The sequence below is a fragment of the Ananas comosus genome, linkage group 13, assembly GCF_001540865.1.
Source record: "Ananas comosus cultivar F153 linkage group 13, ASM154086v1, whole genome shotgun sequence".
NCBI lineage: Eukaryota > Viridiplantae > Streptophyta > Magnoliopsida > Poales > Bromeliaceae > Ananas > Ananas comosus.
In genome coordinates, this window is record NC_033633.1 from 2,681,306 (window position 1) to 2,702,663 (window position 21,358).

General features: G+C 32.2%; 1 protein-coding gene across 1 annotated transcript; it reads right to left on the minus strand.

Annotated features, from left to right (window-relative positions):
• LOC109719693 lies at window positions 1,657-21,024 on the minus strand. The gene is made up of 5 exons (XM_020246477.1): window positions 20,908-21,024; window positions 16,410-16,623; window positions 3,084-3,290; window positions 2,401-2,952; window positions 1,657-2,300 (listed from the first exon to the last, which is right to left on the minus strand). Exons 1-5 carry the CDS (start codon window positions 21,022-21,024, stop codon window positions 2,023-2,025), a joined length of 1,368 nt encoding a protein of 455 aa, XP_020102066.1. The 3' UTR covers window positions 1,657-2,022.

A 21,358-nucleotide genomic window follows, 5' to 3' on the forward strand; every position in this document is an offset into this window, starting at 1 on the left:
CTTAAGAAATAATTAAACATTATTTTGGTTATATTTGGAAATAACCATATGTCGGACCAAAGACAAAATTTCTCTTCTTCTTCTCTATTCTAGAATATTGAGTTATTTCAAAAATAAAAATTATTTATTCCTTCATATATTATAGTGTTACCAAAAACTATCTCTTTGTCATTGTATAAAATACACTACAACCAAAACGGTTTATAGCGACACTTCTAAATGTAGGTACATGTCAAAAAAGTGTTGCTAGCTAAAATTACCGATACTTTTAAAAAGTGTTGCTATATGTGGGGTCGCTAGGTATATAGTAACAGTTAAAGAGTGTCGCTATAACCTAAAAGAGTGCTATTAATTTACCAACACTTATTTAAGCATTTAGCAACCGTCGAAACTCTATCTCGTTGGCTGCGGTGGCGGAGGGGGACGACAGGAAAGGCTCTTCGTCTAGAATTTCAGTGGATTGAGTAAAGAGAGAAGAAAAGATGGTAATTGATTTTTCTTTTTTTTTCATTTCTATTTATAATCGGGCCAACTAGACTGGGTGTGGTGGGTTGAGTAGAGTAATGTTTTATTTTTGGTTGGATTGGGCTTTATATTTAGGCATTAGTAGATATTTTTTTAAGTTTTAGCATAAATATGACACTTACTCAAAAGTGTTCTAAACATGTGTTTCTATAATCTAATTCTGTTGTAGTGAGAGTTAAGGTAAACCTACAAAAGTATGCCATACCCAAATTATTACAATCTACGTAACATAATATTTTTTTTATTTCTTTCCGCTATACTTTTTTACTATATGTAAGGCATCCTTCCTACCGTCCAAATTCAAATGTTGGATTAAGTGTCGTGTCATTTGAAAGATAACTACTACTAAAAGTTGAAGTGAAAGCAGACCAAGCAGGCAATAAGCTATATATTTATCAAATTCCAAGAATGTTAGGTATATTTATATTTAAAGAAGCCCAAAATAAACCATTCACACAGAAGCACTCTAGCTATGCAAATGCTTCAAGATCTATATTGCATACCACACAACATATAACATTACTTAAAATATACAGATGCCACTTCCTCTCATCCAACAACCTTTCTCACTCCATTTTAATTGGTATCTTAGGTCAATTAAATGACCACTATTTGAGAGGTGTAATTTGGGACCCATATGTAATAAAGGATGCCCAAATAACATCAAAATATTGAAACATGTCACACTTTGACCAAACAACAAACAACATTCAAAACTAGTCCTTGGAGGATTAATATTCATCACAACTTAAGTGGTCAACATTGCATGATCAAACATAGATTACTAACAGTTACTAAGAAAATAAAGTTACACTCCAAAAACAGTTTACACACATTATGAACTAGAATGAAAGGTACATTTATTAGAGCCTATTTGAGTACAAGAACATTTTATTGAGTTAATCTTTCTAATTTACTCGAAAACAAAAAAAATAATTAATGGATAAAAAAAATGATTAGATATAAACAGTGGCATAATATACACAAACCTTTAAATTATTCTTATAAAATAAAATAAATTAACTAGCTGATTATTAGGACTTGTGAAGGGCAAAACAAGATCTCTAAGTTGCAATTATAGTAACAAAGAAAAAAAAAAATTATAATAACACATAAGTTATCACCGAATGATTTGTTCCGACATTCAAACAGACCTTTTAGCCCCTGGATTGCAAAGATGAAACTCAGTTTGGAAATTCAAACAAGAGAACTAAGACCACAGCATTAATTTGCCAGAGAATTGAAAATTTGAAGGGTCATCATAAAGTAAAAGGATAGAGGTTTGGTTTCTACAACAAAAGTTCTACCAATTTAAATTTAAACACCAAAAACTTCCTTTTCCTTTTTTTTTTTTTTGAACTCTCTCTCTCTCTCTCTCTCTCTCTCCTTGTTCTTGAATCTTGATCTTTCCTCTCCTTTATAAAAGGTTTCTGTACAGAGTCTCCAAGCCTCATTTGCCATTAACTGCTGTTGGTAAATTAAACTAAGCTAGTACTTCTAATTGGCTCCAACACCCAGGAAATCAAAGAAGGGCAAGCTAACTTTTTCTCCATTTCCAACAGCTGCTTCATCCTGCAAGGAAGAGTTGTTGCTGTAGAGAGAGGCTGATTCAGTTGCTGAAGCCTCAGAAGCTGCTGCTGCAGCATCAAGGTGACCAGAATATTCAAAAGCCACCATGGCAGAAGCACTTCCCTGAAAGCAGTTTCTAGGGAACTCAGAACTCCCCTTTCTCACTGCAACCAGCTTTTCATCTGGGCCTGCAACAGTCATGGGAACTGGCTAGTAACATCTAATTAGAAACAATATTATAGTAATATTATAGATAGTAACTATATAGTCAGAAAATAAGAAGAAGAAAAAAAGAAAAAGTCATACCAGCAAAGAAACCAAAGAGTTGTGGATGATGGGAGAGGTTGAAACCATTGAAAAAGAAGCCATGAACAGCCCCAGAAACTGCAGCAAATGAGTCAAGGGGGAACCCAGTGCATGTGGAACCAGAACCAGATTCCTCTCTTGCAGCAGTGGTTGTGGACTCCCCCTTGCATGCACATGCACTGCTCATCCCACTGCTCCTTTGCTCCACACCACCACCTTTGTGAGCATTATTATTATTATTATTATTAATATTAGTAATATTGTTGTTGTTGTTGTTGTTGTTGTTGTTGTTGTTGTTGTTGTTGTTGATGATGATCATCTTCCTCCTCTTGCCACCAGTGGAGAGCTCCCTGTGCCTCCTGGCCATGATGACATGCCAGTGGTTCTTCACAGCATTGTCTGTTCTCCCAGGAAACAGCTTTGCAATGAGAGCCCACTTGTTCCCATACAGCTTGTGTGCAGTTAAAAGCCTCTCCTCCTCTGCCTCACTAAATGCCCTCTTGTTGATCCTTGGGTCCAGTTGATTGAACCATCTTAGCCTACAACTCTTCCCTATTACATATAATCAAAAACAAACAATATATATATATATATACACACTTGACTACTCAAAACACATATTTTCACAAGAAAGAAAAGAAAAAAACAAAAAACAAAAAAAAAAGAAAAGAAAAGGAAGGAACCTGATCTTCCTTGTAGATTCTCAGCAATAAGGTTCCAATTCTGGGGGCCAAACTGGGAAACAAGTTCTCTGAGCTTTGCATCCTCCACAGGTCTCCAATGGCCCCTGCAACATAATTTCACATGGGTGTTCTCAGCAAAGCTCTTATTCCCCACCTCCCCCTCNTCTCCTCCTTCTACTTCTATTACTACTACTACTACTCCTCCTCCTTTCCACCATTAATGAACCCATGAGAGATTGGTGGCTGTGCTGGTGCTTGCGGAGTAGGAGGAGAGAAGAGGAGGAGCATTTCCTCTGTTGTGGGGTTCTGTGGCTCAAACCCCATCCTGTTCATCGAAGATCTGGGGCTCTAATTAATCACCAAATTAATGATGAGTTCAAATCCTTTTTTTGCTCTGTGGGTGTTCCTCAAAACTCCAATCTAAATCATTTTTTGGCTACAAAAGGAGGGATTTTGAAGCAAGGAAAAGGAGCAAAAGAGGAGAGAGAGAGAGAGATATAGAGAGAGAGAGAGAGAGAGAGAGAGAGAGAGAGTGGGGTTGGTGTGAGAAAACTATACAGTGCTCTCTCTCTCTCTCTAAGTTTCTCTCTCTCTCTCTCTCTCTCTCTATATATATATATATATAGATATGTGTATGTGGTGGCTTTATACTGAGACCAAATGGTGTGTTGGGGAAGTGTGGGCATTGGGGTTTGCATGGAGAAGTGTGGGTTCAAAAAAAAGGGAACCGCTCGTGTGGGTGGAGAGTAAAAACTCTCCCCCCCCTCTCTCTCTCTCTCTAACTTCTCTCTCTCTAACTTCTCTCTATATTCTCTCTCTTACTTGTTGTGTTTCACTCTCTACACCAGTTTTAGGCAGTGTTTGTTTCAGTAACAAGACGTGAATAAGACTCTATTCTTTTTTCTTTTTTTTTGTTTCAAAATATAAATTTTCGTATCAAAAACAGTAATTTTCATGTCTCTCTAATAAATTGGTATCAGTCTGAAACGGTTGTTTCATCATTGTTCTTGGGGCCTTTTTTGTAATTAGCCTTCTGAAAAAAATTTATTTTAAAAATAATTCTAGCAAGATAGTTAAGTTAAACACGGTGAACCATTTACCGTGTCTAAACACGGTGAATGATTCACCGTGTCTGAAAAAAGAGAAGGAAAAGAAAAAATATATGTATTATAAAAAAGATAAATATGAAACACACCGTGTTTGAATAGGGTGAATGGTTTATCATGTTCAACTTAACACCCCAACCCATCCACCTGACGCTGATGTGGCATCTGCGTGGTAAGATCATGGCCATTTTTGCAAATTTAAATTTGCTAGGGCTATTTTTAAAATAATTTTTTTCAGGGGGCTAATTGCAAAAAAAACCCTTTTTCTTGAAACAAGATTGTTCCTAAATAGGAACAAGGTTTAATTAAAATTAAAATTTAATTTTAATTATGGTATTAAATTATTAGTTAATCTAATTAAAATATTTATATTATTATTATTCATTGCTTAAAAAATAAAATAATTAATTAATTTATTATTTATAATTAATTAGCTAATTAATTATTGATAATTTAATATGTTTATTTACAGACTAATATTTATATTGATTAATCATTAATATTTTTATTAATCTAACTAATTTTTTTACTAGCTATCCAACTAAAATAATTTACTAACTAATTAAAAAGTTAAATTATTTACTTAATATTTAATTAATTAATTAATTAATATATTTTTATTATCTTTAATGTTTATTCAGCTATATAATTTATTAATTTATTAAATTATTTTTAATTAATATTTTGATGTTAATTAATTAGATAAATTTTTTAATTTAACATTTATACTCTAATTTCTCTTGTTTTCCTAATTCTAAGTATTCTGTTCGTTTCATACGTAATATCTCCTTTTTAATAATTTAAAAAATATTTACTATATATGTATTTCTTGAAGTAAAATGACTGATATTTATCTGAATTATGGATCATTTTATGATTGACCATCTAACTTTTCAATTTGTATGCTTTGAATCAGTCAATGATAGTTTGACTTCAAAATTTAAACTAATTACTTACTTTAATAATAAATTTATAGTTGCGCAATTGTATAAAGTATGCTAACTAAATTTATACAGATAAAATAAAATCAAAATTTTGAAAGATGGGATAACCAACTCAGAAAGGATATAGTTCAATTAAGTTATGTACGTTTTACTTTAATCCTCAAATATTTAAAGTTCGATATTTTAGATTCTGAATGTTTTATTTCGATTCTTAAATTTTTAATTTTGTTTGAGTCTCTAACCTTTAAAGGAGTTTCATTTTAGTCCTTATTTATTACTAGGAAGTAAATCAGTGCTATTTTTTTATTTTTACAAGTTAAATCATTGTATTGAAATTATCAGATTAGTACGTGAAGAAACAATGAATTTTTAGTTTATATACGTAAAGATGAATTAGATATTAAACTACAACTTTTAATCTAAAATTATAGCAAACAAAAAAGAAGTTGTATTAAAAAGTTAGAGATTGAAATAAAATTTCGATGTCAAATTCAAAATTTGGCTTTCTACAATTTTGAAAACCGAAATGAAACATGAGTTGAAATTATGGAATAATAGGAATGATTTGGAATTATATTAGACTTTTAATTTCCTCAAGTACTTATTAGTTCTTAGGATCGGTTAAAATTAATTTTTTTATACAAAATAACCATTGTATCCTTAGATATAATTTTAATTATATGTAAAATTATTTATTAATTCTTCGATGTCATTTTACATGAATGATAACTACAAATCTTAAGAAATTTAAAAAATGTTTTTTTTTTTTTTAAATGGGCATGACGATTCAAAAAATAAAAATTTAACACTCACTTAGTACAGCCAATGTGTAGAGAAATATCTACATATTTTAAAGCTTTATTATAAAAAATAGAAAATATCTAATAACTAAAACATGTAGAAACAATGTGTAATTGTAAAACTTTATGGGGATACGTATGAAAATTGTTACTAGCTCCATACGGTGCAATACCTACGGTACATTCCCCGTTCTCGAAGCCACGTGGCACCATCAGGAGAGTTCGCGGACACGTCCACGTGTTTTTACGTGGCTATCGTACGGACGGGCGCATAAACTTAGGCTTACGTAAGCAAGTAACGGAAAAAATAAATAAATAAAGTGGGGGCCACCTGTCGGAGTTATATGTGTCGGTTTACGTACACACGTTCCACGACTCCTAACGTAACTGCACAAAACGTGGAATTTGTGATGCGAGGGGACTAAAAAATAAATAAATAAATAAAAGAGGACAGTGTTGTAAATTTCCCTAGAATTTGACATATATTATTAGTGTCTAAATTTAATTCGCAAAAAAATAAAAAAAACTATGAATACGGATATAAATTTTCTTTTTAAAAAAATCTAATTGTATTTGATAATTTTCACTAAATTTAAGAGATAATTAGAGGGATGTAAATAGGGAAAACTTCAAAAAACCTCCCTGTGGTTTCGCACTTTCTCACTTTAGTACCTTGTGATTTAAAAGGTATCAATTTGCCTCCCTGTGGCTTTGTTTTTATCTTTTTCACAGTTTTTTCCTTAATATTTTATTAAATTATATACAAAAAAACTTTAGATACACACCTAGATTTATCGAATATTTACTTTAGTATTCTTTAATTTTAACTTTGTCACTGATTTAAAAAAAATAATAATAAAATTGATACTAAAAAGAGAAAAACGAAACCACAGAAGGACAAATTAATATATTTTAAACCACACAGTACTAAAGTGAGAAAGTGCGAAACGACAGGGGATTTTTTGAAGTTTTTCCATGTAAATATATATCACGGAAGGTAAATTAGTTTTCTATCGTGTCTTTTGTTTATTTTTTTATTATAAATTTTATGTTAAATTTGTGTTTGTATTTATTAAAATATTAAATTCTATTTAGTAAGCTGTGGGAATGTAGAGCTTGAATATGAATGTAAACGTTTATTTGCATTGTATATCTAAATTACACTAATTAATTTTAGTTTATATTTGTATATGTATATTAGTATACATTATTATCATGACTACAAATTTGATTCATATCTGAATTTGAGTTTATTTCAGATAGATCTGATAATAAAAATTTAGTATTTGATAAGTATCCGTATCCGAATTCACATCTGAAGAAAAAAAAAAAAATGAAAGCGAAAATAATTTTGTAAAAAGTTCAACCCCTAAAATTGTGTAGAGACTCCCTCAACAATAAACATTTTTGAAATGTGCCACTTATTTGCACTTCGACTCTTCAATTTTTTAGATTTGATAATTTTATCAAATACAATAATTTTGATCATTTTTAACAAATACAGTTAGAATAATTAATTAATAATAGCAAATAAGGCTATTAAATTTGAGAAAGTTTTTAACTAAAGTAACTAAAATAGCTTAATTAGAAAAAAAAAAAGAAGAAAAGCTAAAGAGGTGTAAATCAAAAAAGTTCTAAGTTTAACAGTGATTGGGACCATTGTAATTATCAATTATGTATTTTATTAAATTTATAGATAATATTGTCAAATTTAATTAATTTTTTTAATTTTTTTTAGTACATAGAGTTAGAGTAATTATTGGTTATAAATAGCTAATAGAACTATTAAACATATCAAAAAAATTTTAACTAAAATAACTTTAAAAACTAAATTTAAAAAATAAAACTTAATGGGTCTCAATAATGAAAGTGACCTTAATACCATTCACAAAACCTAACATTAAAAATTAAAATTTGTAAAGATTTATTTCGTTAGTAATTGAATATTGTCCTTTTCTACACTGTTAATTTTGGATGACTCACTAACATATTTCTAAAATTTAAAATTTTTATCTATAATCTAATTAGATATTGCATTTAACAAGAACCAAATTAAAACTTTAATTTTAAAGTATTAATAAGTAAATATTAAATAGGTAAAACTATTTTGATTCAACCGTACGTCCAACATTAAAAAATTTAGATTTTGATACCCAAATTTTAATTTATTTTATTTAAATTATTTGATGATTCTTTTGGTATAAAATTTAGGCTTATTGTTTAATTTAATGAATTTACATCTGAATGAATTATAGCATACTAATCAGGCTTATAAACGTAAACGATACACTCAAATTTTAAAATGTATGCGCCAATAAATGGTTCAAATTAAATGGGTTAAAAAGCTAGTAAGTAAAATAAAAAAAAATTAAGATTAGATAATTGATTCAAATAAATTTTATATATTTATATTAAATGTAACATATCATATACATAGATACACCAAATAGGGGAGATAATAATTAATTTCTCAATTAACAAAAGCAGCCTTTTTTGACATGGGACTAGGAGCAACTTCATCTTTTATTAACCTAAGTTGTATTATTCAGAGTCCGGCTATTATACTTTTATGAGTATAGAGCCTCTTGTACTCATAAGTTTTTGCCCGCTAGATTTACCCTTTAATCATTTTCACCCGTTATATTATACTATTCAACCAACCACCCACTCAACCCTAGGGGGCCCACTATCAACCTAATCGTAACCATTTTTATCATAACCGCATATTTTTTCATCTGAACGGCTGAAAATTTATGAGTACAAAGGGCTGTATACTCATATAAGTATAGTAGCCCCAGCCGTATTATTCATGCTTCATTATTCCACATATAAACAATCACTAACTTTATTTGGATATGCTTAGAAGGTGAAATTATTGAGTGGATTTGTTTTACCATGTTCTATGGACCTAGAAGAGTTAAAAATATAATACCTATGGTTAAAAAGCAGATCTTAATTTTATTTTTATTCTTCGGGCAGTTTGTAGAAATATTTTCATAACTAGCTTTGCTAGCTCCGCTGTCTTACTTACGTGGGTTGTTTGTAAGTTATGAAGTCGTGCTTCAAACTCGTGACCTCTTGCAACGAAAACCATGCCGGTATGGATTGCACAGATCACGTTTCTCGTTGGTCTCGCTAGCTGGATCTAAGGCGCGAGATGTTTCATGCGATAACTTGCGTGTAGATTGAACTCACGACGTCATTCTCCCCAGAGTAATGTCGTGTGAATTTTGGATTACTTGGTGGCATAAGTTCATTATTGCGAAACAGATCCTTAGCTAGACTCAAACCGAGGTGGTTCTAAAAGAGGAAGGATTTTATATTCTAACTTAAACATTAAATGCATATGTTACAGTTTGATTGGTTGGTTTAGTACACTAGATTTGCGCAAAATTAATTAAACTCTCCTTTAAAGAAGCATCAATTTAAAGAACAAGACCACTAGTCTAAAAAACACATTCAACTATGGATTGTGGTGTACAACACATGTAGCATTGCTCTCTCTCTCTCTCTCTCTCTCTCTCTCTCTCTCTCTCAAACAAACAATGAAACAAATTTAGGACCCACACAAATCTTTTTAGATGTCCTATTGATCTCAGTTTACAAAAGAAAAAGATTCTCTGTTTGTTGCTTGTACTATTTTCTATTTTTCCATATTACTGTATATGTACTTTGTACACCAAACTTACATGTCAATGCTACTCTTCGGATCAGCTTTAAAAAAAAAAAAAACAAAAAACAAAAAACAAAAAAGCAGGGAATATGATTAAGTGGTGGCCACATCACATGATGGGTTATGTTGGGTTAATTAAAATAATTGATAACCACTATACATATACACCAATGTATTTCTCCATGTGTTTGTCATGTTGAACTTTAACTTGAAAGGTATGCATGATGATGAGGTACACGACTTATTTGATGAATTGAATGATTTGATTAAAGGGCAAAGTTCAAGTAACCCTTAAATAGCTTTTCATTTTAGTTATTGCGCTTAAATACGCTACGGTTACGATTCTTGTTCTCCGTTAAAAGATCAATCCTTTGTTACGTACTGAGCACAAAAAATACAACTCTCATTTCGCGAAGCAAAAAAGAGATCTAAGAATACATAATAAGTTCAATGAAATTATGCCCACTCTGAGAACCAGTTTAGCTAAGAATGCGGATAATGGGAATTAGATTGTACATAATTCGGCGCAAATCACGGAACATGGTCGTTCAGTTTCATACACAATCCGCATAACCAATCGCTTTTTATACAATACTACTCTTATATACTCAAGGGTATCATTAATCAATTAATATTATCGAAACTATTTTTGATATTATCAAATAAAAAAGTTTAAATCATGGATAGATTTTAAACAATTGGGAACCGTGTTTATCGGCAAAAACGATCTCGAACCCATACATTAATCCATTTTTCAAGATTATTGGCATAAATCTCGTGACAGGTTCATAAATCGCACAAATAATATTATTTCTTTAACCGCGCATGATTATACGTGGAAAAATTCTTTTAAGAAAAAAATCCAAAAATGAGCTAAATTGGCTCACAAAAATATTGGCATATACCTCGAGATAATAAAAGGGAGCCCGCATGTGCATGCGAAACCCCCTTGATCTAGGGCTGTCAGTGAACCAAATACGAGCGAGCTACGATCGGCTCGTGTTCGCTCATTTATTAACGAGCCGAATACGAACTGACTCGTTAAAATATCGAGCTGAAAAATCAAGCTCTTGTTTAGTTTGTTTATTAGCAGTTTGAACGCAAGCTGATTCGCGAACAGTAAATTAGATTGTCAGCTTTACTATTGGATGAAAAGTTGAAAGAAAATTAAAAAATTAGAATCTTAATATAATAATTAAAATTCACAAAACATTTCTCTTTTGTCTTTGGGCTAATCTAAAATCGTACTATATATTCAAGCTATATCGAGTCGAACACAAGCAACACCTGACTCCGTTTTATGTTCAGCCTATTTATTAAATGAGCAATCTATTTCGAACACATTTTAGATCGAACACGATATGATTCGCGAACGGTACTAATCCTTCATTTAAAAACTAACTTTGGCAATATGATTGCCATGTTGGAAACGAACCATTGCTCATTTTCAATTACGTGGAGCATTTAAGCAACACTCATTTTAAAGCATTGTGGATGATAACATAACATCCCATCCAAATCGTTAGAGGACGCGGAGATGGACTTTTGAAGCACGAACATAATGTTGTCGCATCATACATTATATATTGTTTTCATTATAATTAATAATATTAATTTACCTTTTTTTTTTTTTATTTCCCTTGTATACAAATATATAAGGAATAATATCTAATACATCATTCAAAATTTTTAAATTATTTTATATTTTATATATTTTTTTTGTTTCAAATATATATATCGTATATCTTTCGGTTATTCAAAAGTAATCTCATTGTTAGTATCTATTAAATTATCTTAGGTTAAATTTAAATTAAATTTTTAGCAGAGTTAAAAGAAGACAAATAAGAAAAGAGAAGGATATATTTGAAAAGATAAAAAGTCAAAAATATTTTTTTATTCCTAATTTAAGAGCAAAAAAGAAAAGTTGATAACGCGTACATTTGAAAAGGCAAAATAATAATTTTACAAATAATGATTGTTTCTATCACTAACAAAATTTAACTCTAAAAATATATTTGAAATAACTTGGAAAGTTAAAAAAATAATTTTAATATTAGCCTTCTAAAGAGATAAATAAAAAAGTCGAAAATTTTTTAAGAATATATACGCAATTGCCCCTACAAATAAGTATCTCCAACACATACAAAAAAAAAGAAAAAAAGAAAAAAGAAAAATCATACCTGTGAGTTAACTATATAATTAATACGATATCATCAAAAAATAGGCAAAATTTATCTACATATACTTTTTACTTTAATTTTTTAAAATAGCTCTTAATTAATATATCTCAAACAGTTTTTTTTTTTTTTTAGCGGCTTATTATTGGAGTGTTATATATCTATACTATATGAATACTAGATGGAATAAAAAAATATTTTATATATTTTCTAAAAATAATTAAAAATTAAGACAAAATAAATTAAATTTAAAAAAATAAACTTATGCCACTAATAATTATTAAAATTTAAAATATAAATTTTAATACTATTTTATTGAAAATATAAATATTTAAATTTAAATTAAGTAATAAATATGACTTGCATTATATGTGCACTACATCTAGCATATAAAAAAGGGTAAACTTCAAATACCACCCATTTAGTTTCACACTTTCTCATTTTTAGTACCCCGTGGTTTAAAGTGTATCAAGTTAGTGTCCTGTGGTTTTATTTTTATCTTTTCGTCAGCTTCTTCGTTAATATTTTGTTAAATTATATACAAAAACTTCAGATACTCTACCTAGATTTATTGAATATACACTTTAGTACTCTTTAGTGTTAACTTTATCACTGATTTAATGAAAAATTAAAATTAGTGGAATCGATAATAAAAAGATAAAAATGAAATTATATGGCACTAAATTGATATAATTTAAACCACATGGTACTAAAGTGAGAAAGTGTGAAACCACCGGTGGTATTTGAAGTTTTTCCTATAAAAAAAAAAAATTGAGAGATCAAATCGTAACGGTACAACAGTGTTACTGTACAAATTAATAATGTTATAAAAAGTTGGCACGTGTGCATTGTGTACAATGAATCTACATGTCTTTAGAATGTTTTTAAGAGACAAAGGGAATCAAACAATGTGACAACACTTCTCACATTGACCCATTAATTTTCCTTTGGGTTGGTTTCGCACTATATCTACTCTTTTTTTTTAATTTTTTTTTTTTTACTATAAATACTGAAATAAAAAATAAAAATTTAATCGGTGCTTAAAGTAAATTGATTCGATTACTTTAATAAAAAAAACAATAATTCTATCACTTGTATCAAATGAAGCACATATTGTTTGTTTTGATCAAACTTTCTTTTGAAATTTTTGTTGACTATATAATTAGTAATTTTGGATTAAGAAAGAAGCTTAAGGATCTGTTTGGTTCCTCAAAAGAATAAAGAAAAAAATTTTCGCGAATTTTTTTTATGGAAAACTTTTCATTTGATTCTACGAAAAATTAGTCTTTTTAATCTCTCTTTTGAATTTTATGAAACACTAGAGTTTTCGTTTTCTGAGTTTATTTTTTTGAAAAATAAACATACTAATTTTCTATAAGAGTTGGCAAAAAGTTTTCCGAAAAAATTAGCTTTTTAAAAAAAAAAAAAAAACCAAACTAGCAGAAAACTAAACAAAAACTTTTCCATGAGAAACTCTTTTTTTTGGAAATATTTTTTTCACATATTTTTGTGGAACCAAACAACCAGCCATTTATTTAACAAAATTTAGAAGGTCTAACTAATCAAATTAAGAGTCTAACCTAAAATTATCAGGCGCTTTCGGTTAACAAATTAGTTCTGACACCAAATATAGTGATTCAGCATTCTAACATTAATAACGCGTCGTAACCAAACCCTCGAGATCCTTAATTATATACTAAATCATAATTTCCTTCCCATGCAGGTGTAGTACAAGTTCAAGGAATCATTAATTACATGCATACATATATTTTAGTTATTTTAGTTCTTTGGTTTTTTAATAAATTTCTATGGAACTTAGTGTAAATAAATAAATTTGTCACATAATACTAAGCACAAGCTCCAATCTCCGACAATTACATTTCCAAGAATCCTAACATCCGTACCCTCCACTAATTGCTATATATATATATTGACAAATTAAGCATCAAACACCAAACTTTTTAAATTCTAGGTACAAATTTTAAGATTAAAATATCAAATGGAAAAAAGAAATCGTACGTTCAAATTCGGTACAAGAGAACTAAGAAATTGAAAAACAAACAAAACGGACCTAATTTCCACATTACGAGGTCAACAGATATATGCAAAAATAGTATCATAGGATAATATTCCAAGGATTAAGACATATATGTATATTTTTTATTATATTCTCCACAGTTTGAGTCAATTTGATTTTGGGACCAGTTGTGGAATTTCTAATGTGTTTAGAAGAGCATCGAAATTATGACTAAATATATAATGTGGAAGGATATTTCTATCTACTTATATAACTTTTTAGATTAGTTCGCGCCATTTAACAACTCTGTCTCTAATAAAAATATCGATCTATGTCAATAAAGGCACTCTTTTAAATGTTGAGGAATATATTTAACATGTTATATTTTGATATCCACGCTCTAAGTACTCTTTGGAAACAGAAAAAGCTTTGATTAGCGCTCTTGTGGTATAGTTTGGAAAATGTTGTTGTTGTTGTTTTATAATTTTATTTTTATTTTACTTAGGAATTTGCCATATGATTAGGCTGGGTAGCAAAATGATTTTTGCTTTCCAAAATTTTGATTTATATATAAAAAATTATATCATACTGCTGTCCTATTTAAAACTAAAAATATAGAGTAGTAAACTAATATCTTTTAAACTACTGAGTAGTAAAGAAAAAGTATGTATTTATAGGAGCTAATTAATTGAAGTTTACTTTTTTTTTGTTTTTTGATAAAATGTGTACAAATTAATTTGAAGATGCACTCTTTCTAATAGGGTTAATTACTACTTTAACACCATCTAGGACAATGTAAATATATAGAGAATTAATTAATGGTGTTAGGCATTTACTAGTCTTGTACATCTTGTACAGGTGCCTCCCTAGCAAAGCAATAAATGGGCTCCTAGATGATGCAAACAATATTTGAATGGTACTCCAAATTAACCATTTGGTAATTAAGCTTTTTATTTATTTTAATTAAGTAGATAAACTATATATGGCCTTGTGTTTATGTAATTGCATATGAGTATAAGACCTATCAACAAGTAGGAGATCTATAGAAAAACAGTTGTTTCGCATTATTTATAACGCGTATTCTGTTGCTTTCTAGGGTTTTAAACCAGAGTTAATCCTAGTTTAGTGTGGTCAAAATTCACCTCGTTAATACCATATTAGATTAAGCTTATAACCATGCTATTAGAATTGGGTAACAGTAACGATGCGTTGATTTGAGCATCGCTCGACAAAAATATTTAAGAAAGGAGAGAGATCTACATAGGTTAACGCTAACGAGACATTGATTTTTAAGAAGAGAGAGAGAGATTATTGAATAAAAAGTTTCTTAATCGATCTCATCTACATTTTAGAGATGCAGTACGAATGTACTACAAAAGAGTGAAAAATATTTTGTCTTCTTATAAAAATGTGGGACTTTAAATATTTACTGTAGCTGATGCAGCATTTTTAGTTGATGCATGAACTAGATCTCTCACTTTGTTTAATTTATTGCTTCTATTTTTTAGGCCTTTTTTTTTTTGCGCTCTCCTTCTCCCATGCATGTTCTCTAGTACAAACCTGTGATTTAATTTTTAAGGCTCTCAAAAAAAATAATTGGTACTTTATTTTATTACTGTTAGTGATGAATTTGTGTTTAGTTGATTAACAAGCAATTAAACTAGCTAGGTCATTATCTACTTTAGGGTAAATTACGCTTTTCGTCCTCGAACTATGAGTCTCGTCACACTTTGGTTTTCTGACAATTTATGGCTTAAATTTTTAGGATTATTACAATTCAATATATGCAAACAGGGCGAACTCGGGACGGACTAATTTTTATTCTATTTTGGAACAGATCGGGCGCAGGGAGCAAGTTTTTGGTGGATTTGGGCGGATCAAAGACAAAAAAGGGTTTTCCGCCTTTCGCTCTGATTTCTCGGCATATGGGGGCCGATTTATGGCAGATTATATTTTTTTTTATATTTTTGGTTTCCATTTAATGTTCCATCCGGGACTGATCGGGACAGGAGCCCAACCAACGCGAATCCATTTGCATCCTTGAGTCTACGGGTGCGCAATCCAGCTCGCTGTTCGCGAGCCAGCTCGTGTTCAACTCGAAATGAGCTCGAGATCAGCTCGCTCGTTTAGTAAACGAGCTGAATACGAGCTGGATTTTTCACTCGTTTAATAAACGGAGCCAACACTTGAGCTGAAGGTGTCAGCTCGCTCGTGTTCGGCTCGATAACAGCTCGATTATATTTATTTTATATTAATATAATTTTATATATTATATATTATATATATAATTATATTTGTATTATAAATATATATATAATACAGATTATTAATTTTAAATTTTTAGTCTAATTTTTTTTAAAAATTTAGCTTATTTATAAAAAAGGCCCATAGCTCCATTTATATATAGAATTTTTTATTTCCATTCATGACCCATAGATCCATAAATAAGTACCAATATTTTTTTTTTAAGTCCCAACCCTAATTAGTATTTTTTCCATCTTTTTCACACTGCCCCACACAGCCGCACACACAGGTGACACAACCACACACACATGACACACCCAACTCTCTCTCTTTCTCTCTCTCAGGCTCGCACAAGCACCGCACACGGCCGCCTCCCTTTTTCTCTATCTCAAGCTCGAAGATCACGGCGAGGCACGCGCGGTCGGGGAAGATCTCCATCTCGATCTCGCGGATCAGCTTCAGGACCTCGGAGCGGTGCGCGTCCTCGGCGGGGTCGGGGGCTGAGGTCGAGCGCCAGCAGTGGCGTCGCGCGAGGTCGACGAGGTCGCGTACGTCCTCGGGCCACGGCGAGCTCGGCGGCTGGGAGGATGTCGAGGAGCGAAGAATCGCTGTCGAGGGTGTGCCCACGAGCTCGAGCTAACGAGCCGAACACGAGCCGGCTCGATTTTTAATCTAACACTCTGAGTTCATCCCGACATTTGCTCGGCTCGAGCTCGCTCGACCTCGGTCGAGCTCGAGCCGAGCAGTAGAAGTTCCAGCCGAGAACAAGCCGAGCTCAAGCACTGCTCGAGCTTTTGAAACCGAGCACTAGCTGTGCTTTGAANCGAGCTGGCTCCAGCTCGCTCGAGCTCGGCTCGTTTACAGCCCTACTTGAGTCTCACAATCTAATTTATTTGACTAAATCTTGATAAATTATTAATATAAAAGTGATGCTGAAATATTATAATTGATAATACCATAATAATTAAGATGCTAATCACTCTTACATAAATAATTTATAAATATTTAGCAAACTAAATTAAATTATAAGACTTGAATGTAAAAATTTAAAAAATTTAAACTAAAATATATTATAAATTAAACTTTGAAAATCAAAATACCACATGTTTCAACCAAAGTTGTAATTTACCCTTAACTCGGTTAAAGAATCCGTACGTGGGACACGACAATTGCATTTCCAAGAACTTCTCCGTACACTATTTTGCTAAAAAAAAAAAAAAAAATCTGTACCATACAAATGCACAAACTAAAAAGTAGAATACGATCGACGAAGCATATGATATTTGGTAACTGATAATTAATCATATATGTAGTACATTTTGTAAAACTAATTAAAGAGGGAAAAAGTAACTTCGATTTACATTTTGTAATTAAGCGCGTATTTACTTGGTTACTCTCTGATTTAAAAAATTATACTATGTAATCTACTACAGGATAACGGCGACTATTCCTTTTGATCCATATCGAATTAGATTAAGATCCAAATGCAAGCTTTAGTATTCACTGTGTATTCTAAATCATCATGGAGAGTTCTTTGATTAGTCCAGATCCACGTTAGCTTAATAATGTGACATATTTTTTGAGCGGTCCCTAACTAACACCTTCAGGTTCATCATTGATAAATTACAAAGTAGATTAGCTGGATGCGAGGCGTCTCACTCTTATACAATCGGTGCTCCTAGCGGTACCTAGATACTCCATTTGTTTTATTCTACTTCCTGCAAAATTTCTTCACCAGATGGATAAAATTATTCGAGATTTCTGGTGGGGCTTCAAGCCAGGAGGTCGCCACTATTACCCAAAGGCGTGGACAAAACTAACTACAAATAGAGAAATAGGGGGGATTGGTATACCATCTGTAACGACCCAGCCCACTAGCAACAATAACTCGTTGGGCCCAAACCAACAGCCCAAAATGCTTAAGCCCAGTTATTATTACTAGTGTCTAAGTCTCTTAGTCACATACTCCCCCCGTTAAGGTCCTGACGTCCTCGTCAGTCCAAACACACACACAGCCCAAGATCACCAGGCGATGTGAGACTCGTCTCGCTAGCCCGTCATCCAGACCCTGGCTCAGCTGAGACTCGCCACACATGTCCAGCTGGTGAGCCGGCTCTGATACCAAATGTAACGACCCAGCCCACTAGCAACATTAACTCGTTGGGCCCAAACCAACAGTCCAAAATGCTTAAGCCCAGTTATTATTACTAGTGTCTAAGTCTCTTATAAACCCAATGACAACTCCATTTCCATCCGATGTGGGATTATTGGGGTGTCACACCATCGCTGTCAACACTTAATCGAGCCCTAGTATGCAAATTGGTGTGGTCGCTCCTCACTAGGCCAACATCCTTATGGGCACAAGTTTTGGCGAACAAGTACAACCGGGCTAACAATCTCAATTTCTGGTCAGCTCAGAGCAGATCTGTAGTTTCACCTATTTGCGCTCTATGTTACAAATCTGTAATTTCATGGCAAATGCTGTGATCCAAAATTCTGAACGGCTACAATGGAAATTCTCCGAATCTGGCCGCTTCAGCCTGCGATCCGCTATCAATTATTTAAACGATAGTATGGATCAGAGCCAATTGCATCAGCCACATGAAAACCAGCATACAATTAGGGAAAAGTTTGAGGCATAAAGAATGTGATGCCCAGAGCTAAAGTATTTTTCTGGAGACTAGTAACAGACACGTTACCAGTTGGAGCCGCACTAGCCTCGAGACTACCTAACTTTAATGGATTTTGCCTGCTTTGTCTACAAGAGCCTGAGACGTTGGTACATTTATTCTTTAATTGTGAGCAAATACGATGTGCCTGGTTCGCATCCAGTATAGGCCTTATAGTTGATAATGCGGATAGACCTCTGTCCTTTTGGATTTTCTTTATCCTAACTAATAAAGCCATGACGACCCATAGGGCTTTCTGTGTTCATCTGTTATGGAGCTTATGGAAATGAAGGAATGAGATGATTTTTGAAGGAAAAATTTTCATTATTTCTACCATCATTTCACGGGCTCGTAGCTGGACGACCTTATATTCTAAAGAGAACATGATAAGGATTAGCATTCGGGACCCAACTCTGATTCAAGAACCTGCGACATTTTCCTTACATGTATGGGTAGATGGGAGTTGGAAAGGTGGCACTACAGGTGGAGTAGGATGCCTGATCGCCAATCAGCATGGAATCATTATGTGCATATCCGATGTACTAAAGGATGTCCATGACGCTTGCTCTGCAGAAATTGGAGCAATTTTTCGAGCGACAAATCTTTTGTTGCAAAAGTATCCGGGAGAAACTTTTCATATCTACTCAGATTCAGTGCCCATCATTAAAGCCTTGCACCTTAGAAGCTATCATTCAGATTCGCTAACAGTTGAAGCTCGAACAAGAATCACGGATATTCGGACTTTTCTTGAAAGTTCCAATCGATTTAGCTATGGATGGTCTTCACGATTCTCTAAAAATGTTGTAGTTGCAGATCGATTGGCCAACTGAGGGGTCACTAGCAACAAACTATCTTTTTGGTCCTCGGTAGATGAATTCTCTCAAGTTGTACCTCCCGTTTGATAAATAAATTCGCCTTCGGGCGTGTTTTCCCTCAAAAAAAAAGTAATAATGCAACATATCTAATAAAATTTATTTAATCTAAAAATTTAATTAAAGTATATTTGGTTGGATCCACTAATATATATCAACTTTTACTTTGGACCTGCTAATGTTAGGATTTCTTTTTAAAAAAATATATAGATAATTAGGTCCCAAGTAATAATATATAATTCCAACTTAATTTTCTATTTTGTCTCTTGTTTCATGCTAGGTACTTGAAAAAAAAGAAAAGAAAAAAAAGATGGAAATATCAGGTATCTTATTCATCCGTACTAAAATAAGTTGGTGTATCGTGCATGTAAATATGAATAGCTTTGTGTAGTTACACACACAAGCGAGAACATCAAATTTGAATAAATAAATTGTGTGGTTGTTTTAATCATCTCACAATGGGCTTTTGTTTTTTAAATAAAAATAAAAAATATATAAAATTTATCTGAACTATGGACTATTTTGAGTTGATTGCTCAATCTTTTAAAATTTTGATTTTACCTCCCGACCTTTTAATTTGTTTGATTTGAATTGGCCAACAACACTTCAAAATTTAAATGCATCATTTATTCTTGAAGTTTTAATTTGTACACTTTATACAATTCTTATAACTATAAATTTATTAAATAATTAAATTAATTTTCTTGAAGTAAAATATTATTGACCGACTCAAATTAAATAAAACTAAAAGATTAAATAATAAAATAAAAAATTTTAAAAAATTGAATAGCAGTTTTAAAATAAACTATTAGCGCCGTACATCTTTACATTTTTTATGAACGGTAGAGTTAGGGTTGTAATGTGGGCCGTGCTGGACCGGCACGGCCCACATTTTTCCTGTTTATTCAGGCCGTGCCGTGCCATGCCGGGCCGGAGCTACCAACTCTCTGGCCCAGCACGGCCCTTCAGCCCAGAAGGTCCGGGCGCTACTCCGGGCCGGCCTTTAAAGAATTTTATTTTTTTAATTTTTTAAAAATATATAAAATTTAAAAATAAACAAATAATTTTTTTATTTAAAAATTTAAAATTTATAAAAATAATTATAATATAACAAATATTTAAATTTTTTAAAAAAATATATATAATTTTTTTTTAAAAAAAATTGGAGAGTGTTTTTGGTCCATTGGGCCAAAAAGGAGATCTCCTGGGAAGAATGGCCAAGGGCCTTCTCCCCAGGAGATCCAACCCCAAGGCCCAAGGGCCTTGGGGTTTCGGGCCAACACAGCCCAAGCAGGTCGTGCCGTGGCAGGCCACGGGCCTACCTTCGGCCCGGCAGGGCCCAGGCCCATATCGACCGTGCCGGTCCGAGCTGTCGGGCCCAAAAAGATTGGCTTAGCATGGCCCATAGAGTCGATGCTACAGTAGCCATGCCGGGCCATGGCCCGGGCCACAGTCGTGCCAAGCCGGGCGGCCCTTGGGCCGAAAAATTCAAAAAAAAATATGTCGAAAAATAAAAGAAAAGAAAATATATTGTGGTCTTACACTGACCTAAAATTGATTGAATAGAGAATCGGAGCTCGGTAATTAACTCTCAAAATCAATTATAATGAGCGAGAGTTAAATATTCACATATCAGTAGTCACATATCGGATAATTAAAAATTATAAATCATTGATATAAATTAAAAGCCTCGTACCTTTTATGCTTAACATTTTATGGATGAATTCAAACAATTGGTATCAGCGCGCCGGTGGTTTAATTATTTTGAGTCAC